Source organism: Echinococcus granulosus (genome assembly GCF_000524195.1).
Source record: "Echinococcus granulosus chromosome Unknown EG_S00016, whole genome shotgun sequence".
In the NCBI taxonomy this organism is placed as follows: domain Eukaryota; kingdom Metazoa; phylum Platyhelminthes; class Cestoda; order Cyclophyllidea; family Taeniidae; genus Echinococcus; species Echinococcus granulosus.
In genome coordinates, this window is record NW_020170396.1 from 1,009,516 (window position 1) to 1,022,982 (window position 13,467).

A 13,467-nucleotide genomic window follows, 5' to 3' on the forward strand; every position below is an offset into this window, starting at 1 on the left:
TCTGCTGAACAATGACTTGAATTACCTTTAAACTTTCTGTGAAAATTTGCAAACATTTTTTGTAACTAATAAATAATTACATTATCTACTTACGTGGGCTTCCAAGATGTTCGACGAAACGAAATGAACTCGAGTGGCTGCATTTTTAAAAGGACACTGAATTACCGCAAATCATTTTAATGACATTGAAAACTTCGGAGGGCAAATTATTTGTTTCGAGAATCAGATTTCCAAATACATCGCTCCGAGACTTCTTTAAGAAAGGAGGGAAGCATGACACCTGTGCAGAATACGTAATACCGACGCAAGAAAGGGGGAAAGCTACTGGTATGGACCATAGGCCATGCCGCCGAGTGGAAGCACGATCGTGCAGTCTTAAAGGCCCGCAAAACCAAAACAAGAAGTTAAAAAAAAAAGAATCAGAGCATTCCATAGCATTCCTTCCCTCATTTTAATGTCATATCCGGCACCTTCTTGGTCAACGTCCCGCTTTGGCCATTACAACATATTCGACGCTGTAAGAAAAATACCCGCGAATCAACCGCGCCAATAATCGAATGTGCATGAAATTGAGGAGATACTTGATCTCCTCGTTACTAATCCTCTTAGCAATTCCGCTAGGTATGGAATGTCGACCTGTTTGGAAACTGCATTGTGCTGCCCAGCCATGTCCATTTACCTGAGTTCTATCCACTTGATAGAGAGGAGGGGGAGGTATCGAGTATCACCTAGTTGCCGCTGCGAGCTCCGTAACCAGATAGTTCACGTTTACTGTCGCTTCACTTGTTAATTACATTAAGGCAGAACACGAGACTGAAGTGGGTACCAAAAGTAAGGCGTCATTTTCAGCCCTTCTTTTAGGGGTCATCACATAATGTTTCATCAGCTGCATACGTCCTTCTCCCGTCACGTTAAGACCTAGCATTTAAAAACGGAAATCAGAGTAGTTGTCATTTAGGATGGGGTTTGCTTTCCAATGCCACCACCGTATCGCTCCGAGACTCCCCTAAGGCGTAAGAAGTCATAGCACTAGGACAGAAATTGTATTACACAAGTACAGATGGGCTGGGGGGCTACTGACACGCCCCAGAAGCTGCGCCGCCGAGAGGAGCCTTAAGTGCTCGTGAAGCAGAAACGAAGAATTGAGCAAACAATTAAAGTCATGCATAAATGGACCATCTTTTGAATGCATGCAAAATAGGGTTTCATATCATATGCATATTAGGCAGACATTTTAGTTTTACTGCTTTTTGCGCAAGAAAGGCTGTAGAAAAGTTGACCGTTTTCCTTTTACAATGTTTTAGGTATATTATGTTACGCTATGATGTGCTTGATTTCGTCATCACCAAGGCTCTTAATGTGTACCTTTTGTAATAAATCCAGTATAAATTTGTTTAGCAGTTGATGGGGCCCTGCATATAAGGTAAATCCAGAAACAAACACTTTTGTTTAATGTTGGATGAAAAATAAGAAGAGAGTATTGAGAACCGAAAAATAGTACTATCATGGCAAGCAACATTAAAGACTAAAACCCACGAGGTGAGAGTGTGATCCTGTAAGGGTATTTAGGGGTCTTTTCCTTTAAGACGTTGCAAGGTATAATCTTTAACGTACAGAAGGTCTGCAAAACCGATAGCATTGGTATCGAGATCAGAGTTCCGCAACACGGTCGTGGAAGTCTTTTGGTCTCTTACGAGGGACTTATCACTTTATGAGCGTTATCATGTAAATGGCCGCTTTAAAGTCGCATGCTGCTTGTGCGTGAAAGGAACAATGCAGATTTGATGGCGAAAGTCAGAATTCCAATCTTTTCAAGACATTGGTAATCGCAGTTACTGTGAGACACTTTATCCCCGCTACGATTGCTAGCGATTACAAAATTAAGGCAAACGATTTTGCTATTATGCTTCCACCGTTATAGGTGCAAACAAGTAAACTGATGGAGTTCGGTGTCTTCAATGAGCTTAACGAAAAAAATATTATGGAAACGTCCTATCACAATAAGTTTTCAGTTTCGACAAACTTGGTTTCATCATGTGTGCCATTGCTTCCTGCTCGTCACAACAGCCTCCTAGTCCCTCCTGCCTGGGATGCCTTACTATATCTTTAGAGAGACTTCGAACGCTAAAAAGTATCAGTTACTAGATCATTTTTAGATTTCATCGTGCTTCTCGTAAATTTGATATTGACAAATTACTCATTTGAAGATTTTGTAATTATAATTTGCACCCAATTAAGATTTCTACGATGTATCTTTAAAAGTGACCCACTGCCCATATGCCCTGATCCAACCCACTAAAGGACATGAAAAGAAATAAAGTAATGATCAGAAAGTAGCACACTGTACTACATGTTTGCTTGAATTTACCTTTTAGGTGGGAGATGGTCAGTAAGTACGAACCTCGTGACGAATCGGATGCCAATAATTCTCGAGGTAAATAGCGTTTCCTGAACACGTTCAACTGTGATATCTCTCATCACTACCCCATGAAACATATCCTCGGCTAACTCGTCCCCTCCTTCTAGTGGTGTGAAGGCTGAGGTGGAAGAGGGGAACACCGAGCTTACTGACGTTACCTTGAGAACTTTCCCTCTCTGTAAATATGCTCAAAATGCACACAACCGTTCAGGTCGTGTCCGCGTACAACCTAAAGCCTTTTTGTTCGCATATATAACATCAATGATTTACTCACTATAAACGGCTGCAAGGCCCTTGGCTTAATGTTGGGTAAGAGAGATCTGCAGACAGTAATTGCAAACGACTCAATACCAATGTCTGAACTCAAATGCAAGAATTAGAGTGAGGTATTGAGACTTGACTTTCAGTGAAACAAAAGTAATACTTAAACATGAAATAAGTGTAGCGCCCCAAGCCCTTCCTGTAGTCGAAAGAGGTTATAATATTAGGCCAGAAAATGTACTGTCCACGTACGGAAGGGCTGAGGGGTTACTGGCATGGCCAGGAGGCCACGCTGTCCAGTGGAAGTACAAAGACGGAGCCTTCAGTGACCGTAAAGCCAAAATCACGAGTTTAATAATTAATTAAAGTATTTTACAAGTACTAGGTAAATACAAACTTTATCAATTCTGATTTAAATAATTCGACTTCCTCTTTTTGGCATGTGGGCCAAGGCGCAGAAAGAGGGTATGTTCACTAACAAATAGCTCTAAACCCAGAGGCTCCTCAATACTCACATAATCATAACCAAGCATCAAAGTACCCCAAATTCCAAATAACAGTAAGCAGTTTTAACCATTACATAAGCTAAAGAATTAAGGAGGGCAAGCAAATTTTGCCCCGAAGCGTAGTCAAAGCCATGCGTTAAGTGGGCGTTAAAAGTGCTGTTCCCATCAGTTTGACCTTTGGAAACCGCTTTAATTTCAGCCTTAATGACAATACACATTGCACTGAAGAGGGGGTAGCAAAACTCACCATATTTTGCTCCCCAAATATTTAAAAAACGTATCCATTACCCAGTTTGCCTGCCTCACTGTTTCAGGTTCCGACGGTGTACCTGCTCTATTTTGAGTTCCTATGCTATTGTATGGCTTGACGCCTTTTTTGCCTTTTGATAAAATCGAAAAACACAAAATCATTTACAAGAGTTTGCACTATATAAAATGCTGAATTAGAAAGCCTGGCTGTTCAAAAAAAAATGCTGTGGAGGGCATGATTAAAATCTACGTGTCAAGCAATGAATAAATGAAAATGGTTAGTGTTTGAATCTTTCAATCTTTCTTGCATTCCAGCCTAATTCTACTTGGCAAAACTCTTCGGTTTAATCAGGCAAAAGTTGATGACGTTTCGTGACCGAAGCGAGTCACTCCACCGTTATGAAAATCCTACAAATTTAGCGGTTGTATAAGCAAACCCAAAGGTACGGTAAACTTAAACCGCAATGCTTGGATTAATAATTTAACGCTTTGTTTTGGTAAAGCAGACACTTAAAGCTCCTCTTCTCTTCATTCCGCCGTTGAGCAACATGACATTTTGGGCCATGCAAGTACCTTCCAAGGCCGTCTGTACATTAGCAATACATTTCCTGTCCTAGTATTATGACTACTTTCGACCTCAGGACAGACTCAGGGCGCTACTTCGGTGGCAGCGAAAAAAGAACCTAATTCTAAAAGACAACTACCATGATTTCTATTCCCGAATGCCAAACTTTAACGGGACGGATAAGGACATATGCTGTGGATGAGAGAATTTGTGACGACTCCCAGCAGAAGGATTGAAAATGGCGGCTACCTTCGGAAACTACACCAGTCCCGTGTTTTTTAGAACTGCCATTTTCTACTAAGGCGGCAGAGGTAAACACGCGACACCTCCTCCACCTGTTCAATAATTGAACAGATTCCAGATAGGTAGACATGGCTGAGCAACATTGCAGTGGGAACAAATTGGCAAGGAGAAATGGACATGAAGCCTTAATCCATGAAACCCGGCATTCTCACGACCAGCGATGGGCATACCTGATAGCCAACACATTCTTCCCTCCTCAAGGCAGTTCCCAAACAGAGAAAAACTCCAGATTCAATAGAACTGCCTAGACGGATCAATGACGCTGCGGCCGGGTGCCATCGCAGTTGCGGGCAAGTTCGACGACCAGCGATGATGGTTCGTGGGTACTTTACATACATCATCAACTACATTATGGTGGCGGATGGGGAGGTTGACCAAAGGAGCGCCGGGAACGAAGTTCAAATGAGTATTATGTACTTAACTCTTCATTTTGGTTTCGCGAGCACTTGAGGCTCCACCTTTGTGCATCGGCTGGGCTGTGTGGCCTCCAAGCTCTGCCAGCCCTTCTGTAGGTCGGTGTTACAATAGGTAGGGGAGCTACAGAATTATAAAAAACTGTAAATAAACGTAACATTAAAGAAATACTCACTTCGTTGTTTTAGTAACATGCAAAAGTTTGGATAAACTTAATTAATTGGTTGATAATGTCAGCACCAAATAAATTGTAGCGGTGTTAGGCCATTTCACCTAAATTCGGAAATCGTAAACAGCTGGCTTATTTTTAAGTAGATGGGATAATTATAAACGCATTTATCTAAATAACTGGTCAAGATATCAAATCCAATTTGTTTTTGAAGAGGAATATATGAAAGCAATAACATTTGCCGTTGGAGCCCATTATTAGCCTTAATACAACTGTCGCCAGTTCCTAAAAAAGTGGTGAGTAGTTAATCCCCACAATTTAAATAGCCACTTTAAAGTAATACTTCTGTCACAGTCTCCCAGATGTTCGATAGTTAGTAGGTTTTAGGGTAGGGAGGGATTTTTCGGATTATTGCCTTCAACTTGATTTCAATAATTGCTTGCGTGAGCAAAATCATTATGTTCAAAACGCGATTCGCAGAGAGACTTGTCGGGCTGAAGGGGCAAATAACAGATGCGCTGATTGCGTGCGCTAAAACACGAAACCTTGATCCCACTACAGTTGTTACGATTTCGACGCTGTTGGTACTTGCGAAAATTGTGAGAGGAAGGGTGTTTGAAGACAGAAAAAACATGTTGGAATTCAAAATACGGGATTGTTTCTGTGCGTAAAGGGCATTTAGACCACCGAAACCCGATAGCAGTTGCTCTGATGTGTGAACCTGCCGAACGAAAGTTGAGGAAAGCGAGTAGTGGCTGATTGCAAGTTTTCCCATCGCAGTGCAATGCCTGACGTCGTGGGATTCAGGTGTCACGCACGCTTTTGCCTCCATGGGTTGACGCAAAAACCAAATTTAAAGGAAATAATGTACAATTCAATTCAATTCAATTTTATGTGCATAATGCATTGATAGTTTTTTCAACTCTGTGTTCGATTACGTGGATGCTTAAGTCTCCACAGATTAATCTTCCTTTTGGTGTCATGGCGTCTGCCCCATTCTGACATCCTTAACACTTCTGAAAGACTCGGGACGCTACACTGGTAGCGGCGGCAAGCAAACCCGATCATAGGGGACAACCATCCTGAACTATAACGAGACCGAAGAAGGGAATATGCTGAGCATGGGAGTGTGCATAAAGCCCCCTAACAGAAGGTTTGAAGATGGCGTCTACCTTTGGTAACTACCCTAGTCTCGTGATCTGTAGGGATGCTATTCACAACTGAAGCGACACTAGCCGTCGCCATAACCATCTGAAAGTTTGCTAAGGAGTTGTTAACGGTACTTGCATGAAGATGTCACTGATGTAAAACCACGATACCTTCTCCGCCTCCCTATCCGTCGCATGGAACCCGGATGAATATATGGCTTGGCAGCATTAAAATGCGAACACGGTGGGATGAAGGTAAGGAAGCGAAATATTATCCCATGTAAACATTTAAAACCCCAGCCTTTACTCAATAACTCCTATTTTAGGCCGGTAAGGGGTCACGACATAGCCAGCATCATAAGGACAGCGCATTCCCCCCCCCCCCAATGCATTTTCTAAGCGGACCGAAAGTCCAAATCCACTGGAATCGCCAAGAGGGATCACTGGCATTGCTGTCAGATAACGTTTCGATTACACACAAATCTACCCACTGGTGCGGTCGGTTTTGTGCATTTTTTAAATAAACTCCAACTAAGTTGTGGTGGTTGGCGCCGAGGGCGACTCCAAAAAGGTGAGGGGGGCTGTGTAATACTTCAACTGTTTGCTTAACATAGCATCCTGATCACGTAAACACTTGAGGCGTTCGGCAACATAACCTCTAGGCCACGCCGATAGTCTCAGCTCTTCTGAAAGTTTTGGGGAGCTACAGTATATACTAGAGGAAAATTGGTATTAAGGACAGGAAAAATGACTACTTAAGGACCTTTTTAAATATGCATGCGACATTTCTTCAAAACATTAGTTCATGTAAAACTTTTTCGGCGGTGTGATCCATAAGTTTATTTTGAAATAATCTACTAAATATTTTGTGATGACAAAATGCTTTTTGCTAAATGGAATTTCTCATTTATTATAAATTAAGCAGAAACGAAGTGAAAGTTGTTTATCCAGTCGCAATAATCCAATTGCCTATCTTTGCTGGGGATTTAACGATAATGCGCGAAATGAGAAGTAAATATACCGAATAATTTGGCCCACTATTTTCAGCTGGTGAAAAACCAACGCTAACAACCGGTCCGCGTCAGTAACCAACATAAAGTTTTGTTTAAAGTCTGAACTCTGGCAACTTAAGATCCCCTTTACTTGCTGTTAAAATATAGCTCTTAAAAGCTAGATTTAGAAGTAATTCATGCCAGGAAAGCGAAGGACAGCTGATTGTAGCGCCTTCAATGAGCACACGCAACTATAAAGCCTTGAGTTTGCTCCATCCCATTGTTTGTTTAAATTGGGATAGCCGGACAACTTACTGCAAATTGTTTGCAGCGCTTCGAGGCTTCTCTAAGGGCAAAGATAGAAAAAACTCAGGTAGAAAATGCACTATTACAGTAAAGAAGGGCTAAGAGGCTACTGGTATGGCCCGGAGGCCCGTAAAATGGCGGGGCCCCTAAGTAGTCCGATACCAAAACCGCAAATTAAACGAACGAATGGAATCACGTGCTTTGTCTTAAAACGGATTGTATAGACTTTTGGTGTTCTCCGTGACAAGTCACAACTTCTCCACTTCCATAACTCACTGTTTTTCTATCTTGCACACAATCGGTTTTAAGACATGGCATGGTTCGATTTTCGCATCTGCGTTTCTCCGAGCATAAGGAGAAAACCTGTATAAACCGCGGTATTATATAAAGGCAGTGAGGGGTGATCATGTTCGAAAATTTGTAGCATTTAATTATAGTTGACGCAGTGAAACAACAAAAGCGATATTTAGTAGGGTAAACTGCTTGTTAATACGACATCAAAGGGGCTGGAAAGCTATGCAATTTCCTTGAGGGGGATCTCTTGACCAATACATCATGAATTTACTGAAGTGATGTACACCTCCCCCTATTACTCGCGAATTAGACGTTGATAATACAATCATGAGCAGTGCGAACTATGCTAATACGGCAAATGTCTCGAACTTTGTTAATGAGCTGAAGGTAAACCAAAAAAAGCGACAAAAGAGATACACGGACACACAGTGAAGTACGGTCTCTAAAGCGCAGGGATAGCAGAGGAGATTGGTTGAATCGAAGCGCCTCCTTTGATTGGCTCTGCCCCTCGGGTTCTTTGAGGCGTATGGAGGTAGTGATGGTGGTGGAGGTGGCAAATTTCTGCACACCCGCGGAGGGAAAGGGAGAAGATAAGTTGGATAAAGACTACGAGCACTTACTCCCTGATCTGCTGGTGGCTGAGCACAATGAACGAAGCGACTGTGTGTTTTGTCTTACTGACCAGCCTTGTATGTCTAGCGAAAACCCAGAGTCGTGGATATCAGAGAATACTTGGAGAAAGCGCTCTTCGAAAATACGTACGTGCTTATACTTTTGTGCTCGTTCGCAGTTCGCGATCTTAGTTTTGCATCGGGCTTACTTTATTAAGTATAAGAGCATTCCCTTGCAAGGGTTTTAGAAAATGCCTCACTGGAATTCGTTACCAGCTTTCAGTTCTTAGGTTTCACTATTATTCAGAGCCTTAAATCTCCAAATGAGCTTTTCGGAGATTTGTCGGGACTAAGTGGTGTGAAGCCCAGATTGTATGGACTGCTTTAAATCCCTTCCCAAACTATGACGATCCCCAAACGTATTTACCATCCTCGAATACTTTGTCCTTGATACCACGTTAGCAGTAGGCTCATGGTAAGGATAAGCACATTTCACTCACTTCTCATGCATCAGGCGTCACGGTTTCCCAGGTACGGTGGAACCCTGACTTATGAGAGGAGGCCGTGAACAACGTGACAGTGGTTTACTCGTTCTTGTTGAATACCAAATTTCCACTCAGACTGGTTTCGACTATGTTCACACACAGCTTGGTTTACTTAAATAAACGGTAGTAAAATACCATCTTAAAGAATGCACTGGCACAAAATTTTGAATTTTAGTGCTCCGAAGATGGGGAAGAATGCATGTTCTCTACACACTGCTGTCCAGGCCTCTACTGTGCCCTGCAAGGTTCGATTCCTTGATCATGTGAAAGAAGATTCAAATGTGAAACTGCCTTAAAAAACTTAGCCCAAAATCCAAGCTTGTAGGATGCCTCATAGGCAGAAGCCTTCACTCGTACATTCCCCCTTGGCTAAACTAGCATGGTTTGGCGGACTATCTAGGCACAGATCAATCTCCCATTTCATGAGGATGTACTGTTTAAATCTACTAGCAACGCATTAATGCTGCTGACTGATCCTTTGCATCAAAAAGTCCGAGAAAAGGTCCAAATCTTGATTTTAGAGTCACATTTTATATAATTGAAATTACTTTACCAGTTTACCGTATTAACAGCAGTAAGCTAACATCGTACTCAGTGCATACAAGTGATATATTATGTCCCAAAAGTTTAAGAAACCCATATATGATCAACATTTTAATTATTTATATCCCCGTGTCATTACAGACCCTCTCGGAAAGAATGTCTCATAAAATTAGGTATTTAATGCTCATACACTTGACTACAAATTTCAAATGGCCATAGGTATGCTAAATCTTAACCATACTCAATTTCCTTTCCACTCCTCCTCCTGAATCCTAAGCAGGAAATATCGGAATTTGCCTCACCCACGAGTCGGTCCTGACCAAATGCCTCTCTGATGCCGACTGTCCCGAGACAAAGTGCTGCCATCGTCAACGTCGCCGCGGTGGTTTTGGTACTTGCGCCTACGTGTGCGACGATAACGAGATTCTGATGGACATGCCCTCCAACTTGCCAGTGGGCAGCTATCGGGGTGACGACTTCTGGAATTACTGGCTACACAAACGCCACTTCACCACCCCGCGGCAACGCTACTTCCATCGTAAATGGTAGACGTCACCAAGACGGTTGGACTCCGCGACCAGTAGTTTATTGTATTGTACGCTGCTATCAGCAATAGATGCATAAAAATGACTGGCGCAACCATTTAATTAATCTTTTTCATGTTAAATTAGTTGGTTTAAGTTGGATTTGTAATTAGTTAACGGGAAATGTGGAGATGTGATGGGATGCTGTAGGCGACAGAGTAACGAATAGGTGCATATCCTTCTTCATAACATATCACTACATGACACTTCACTGATTCTCGTCAAATGCCGACGGAAGTATGCGAAAGCTAATTTTTATGGGAGCACACATTTAGGGAAAAACGCCTTGCCCTTCAAACGAAAATATCCCTGCATATAATCATATTTCTACACCCAATTTACTTGAAGACCGTGAGTTGTTACTAGTTACGGTTAAAAGTATTTTTTGAAGCGGAACACCAAACGTTCCCTCTCACGCAGTTATAACGTAAGTAATATTGCCTCGAAGACTTTTGCGAGCTTCGATTCTTCACAGTGAAAAGACGCACGTCGATTGAAACAAATTACCACGCAGTATATTCATATAAAGCATTTTCATTTTTTGAAGTGCTACACCCCAAGTTAATGAGAAGATGGGGATAGGATTGCTTTTAACGCTAAATCGTCCATATTTGGTGGTGGAGGACTTGGGGGGTGTTTGAAGCCGCGCTCGATGCGCTTCGAAACACATCGTCGCTTGCTCTTTTGCACACGAACGTATTCAACACAAGCCCGGTTAGGAAATAAACAAAGCTAATTGTTGGATTGATAAAAAGCGGCATTCAGCCTTGCAAATTATGCGTCCAGTTGTAGGCTGCCTACCTAACTAATGCATAGCGTGCCCAACCTTCCTGACTCTGACATCAAACAAGTAACAATGGTTCACGGCCACGGCTAGCGTCGCTTTAGTTGTTGATAGGATTTTTGTAGAAGGCGAGACCTAAGTATTTGCCTAGGGTAGACGTCAGTTTCGACCCTTCTGTTAGGGTTTGTCACAGAATCTTCCATCTGCAACATATATTCTTCTCCCATCACGCTAAAGCCTAGCATTTAGTGATAGAAATCGGGGCCATTGCCCTTTAGAAATGGGTTTGCTTTTAGCTGCCACTGATATAACGTCCCGAGACTATCTCAACAATAAAAGAAGGCATAATACCAGGGCTGAATATGCATCGCCTACGGACAAAAGGTCTTGGGGGCCGGGTGCATGGCTCGGAGCCATGCCGCTTAGCGGAAGTGTAGTGGCAGAGCCTTAAGTGCCCGCGAAATTAAAAAGGAGTTAAACCAGCACTCAAGGCATTGTAAATACTCTATCCCTAAGGTGGTATTATCAACATATGAAATTAGTTGAGTAAATGATCAACGCTACATTTGTTTCACATTGTACACTTGTTTGTCGATCGACTCAAAGAGCTAACTGTAGAGACGGGAAAATCCCAGAGGATTTGGGACTCGAGGAGGAAGAAAAAGCACAGCCACTGGCCAAACATTTGATTGGCAAACTGAATTCATGGGATGTTTAGGGTAGATTAAGGAAGACAATTAGAAGAAATGGGTCCATTGCAGAAGCATTTAGTGAGTCTCACCACTCTGAAAACGTGAAGGTACCGTGACAGGAAAAACACCTTAAATCAGGGTCTTGGTGAGTAAAAAGGGGACACACTTACCTCGCACATTTCGTGATGGAAATACTAAGTGCTTCTGTGAATGGTAGATTAATGCAGCCTTGTAAAACGTTTCAAGTTTATTTGTTGTATGGAAAAAGATTAAACCGACTTGTTCAGCGCACATTCTTTGAATCCTAGAACTTAAATACCAAACTTCCAACATTGACTATGGTTATTTATAACACTCCTCAATGAAAAGTTACATAGATTTGTACTTATTTAAGTATTTTTGAATGCTCGTTCTTGATAACATCAAGGCGTGCTTTTATACTCATCACCGATCCCTACAAAAGGGCAAGTCATACTGGCCAGAAAGCGTTAAAATGGCACATCAACACCGATCCCATATCGTGCCAGAATGGAAAAGAGGATTAAGGTGGAGCAATAGAGACTTTTTTGGATGAACATCACGCTCGACATAGCCTCCTTATAACAGCCTTATGCCGTGTGCGGTGTTACTTCATGGTTTTTCTACGGACTGTAATGGAACAACTTTTAACACACACGCACAAAGGGCGGAAGAGATTGAGGGAGGCTGAAGGTGAGAGGAAAACTCCAATGGGGTTAGCAATATACACTTATATCTAGGCTTCTGTTTATTCGTCTTTTTGTGTGTCTGTGTATGTCTTTGTGCGTATGCACCCATTGGAAGGCTTAGAAGAGGTGTTTCTTCGAGTCCTTGGAATTGAGTCTGCGGCGAACAAGGGGTCGCAGTGTACCGTTCAACGTTTGTCTCAGTGAAGATAGCATCTGGGGTCGGCGGGTAGCGTCCCGAGAACAGATCAACGGCTCCTCGGTATAGATGAGAGGGTTGCCTTTCGTTGACATTAGCGTCTGATTATCGCCTTTTGGGTAAACTTGAATAGTTGGAGGCCTACAATGCATTGTAGGGTAAAAATGTAGCCGTGTCACGCTTGAATAGACAAACAGCCGTTTCTAGAGAAATGTACTTCAAAAGCAACGTTATGGCGACCAAACTTTTTCTTTTTTTTAATATGGAGTCTTAGGGGAGGGGAAGGGGAGCGGACTGCAAAAGCTGAGAGCCAGCTAATCTCACTGGAGAATGTACTGCAAAATGGAAAACTGCGGTCGTTTTAAAATATAACACACAGACAAGATTAGGATAAATTTCATTTCATGTTCAAAGAAAGTGGTGAAAAAATCATTTGCAATGCTTAAAAATATTTGTTTTTAAGAAAATAGTAGCATAGTACCCTAAGTACCTTCATCCTATGGAATAGCAGTTCGTTTAATTTTGCGTCGCAGTGTTGATTTAATACGCTTGACTTCTAGAAAGCGCTTGACACATTCAGAAACGACCAAGGCCAAAAAATTGACAGCTCCACGAAGAAAGTTAATTACTTTGCGGGAATCCCAGTGAGAATAGGTCCCACAGCGGAAGTAAAAGAAACCTTCTTCGGCGTAGTTTGTGGAGTGAGTTTGAGATTCACTGTTGCGGCGGCAGCAGAGACATGTTGCAAACCGCTACACGTGGGCATGGGCGGGATTAGCTTGAGAGGCACGAGGCAGGCCTTAGGGTCAGCCACGCGTCGGGTGGCACTAGCTCTGGGGTGCGTAGATGCTGTCCAATGCGTGTAAGTCGGCGTGGTGCGGTGGCCTGGAGAGACCAGACTCAAGCGACTCGTCGATCGGTCTGGCAAATCATGTTGCACAATCGGTGGCAGGGGTGTGTTGTGCATCGTTTCCGGCATGGTCACCTTGAGTGAGGGTTCTGCCAAATCCTAAAACAGTTAGCAAGAGCACTTAACGAAACATCCAATTGTATACTTTTCTTCCACTGAAAAATAACCTACTATCTTAATTGATTTACCTGTCTTGTATTTTCACGAGATCCTCTCAAATTAAGAAAAAATATTGATGCTTTTAATGAAGTTCGCTATCGAAGTAGTAT

The 13,467-nt window shown here is 42.4% G+C and overlaps 2 protein-coding genes across 2 annotated transcripts; one reads left to right on the forward strand and one right to left on the reverse strand. All coding sequences in view use genetic code 11, as the record gives it.

Moving 5' to 3' along the window:
• Nucleotides 1–8,164: 8,164 nt before the first annotated feature.
• Nucleotides 8,165–9,874, forward strand: EGR_03237 (hypothetical protein; the record flags this gene model as incomplete). Its single annotated transcript, XM_024492486.1, has 2 exons — nucleotides 8,165–8,384; nucleotides 9,606–9,874. The coding sequence occupies 2 exons, from the start codon at nucleotides 8,165–8,167 to the stop codon at nucleotides 9,872–9,874; spliced, it is 489 nt and encodes a 162-aa protein (XP_024353160.1).
• Nucleotides 9,875–12,209: 2,335 nt separating this feature from the next.
• Nucleotides 12,210–13,267, reverse strand: EGR_03238 (hypothetical protein; the record flags this gene model as incomplete). Its single annotated transcript, XM_024492487.1, has 2 exons — nucleotides 12,210–12,429; nucleotides 12,918–13,267. The coding sequence occupies 2 exons, from the start codon at nucleotides 13,265–13,267 to the stop codon at nucleotides 12,210–12,212; spliced, it is 570 nt and encodes a 189-aa protein (XP_024353161.1).
• Nucleotides 13,268–13,467: the final 200 nt, after the last annotated feature.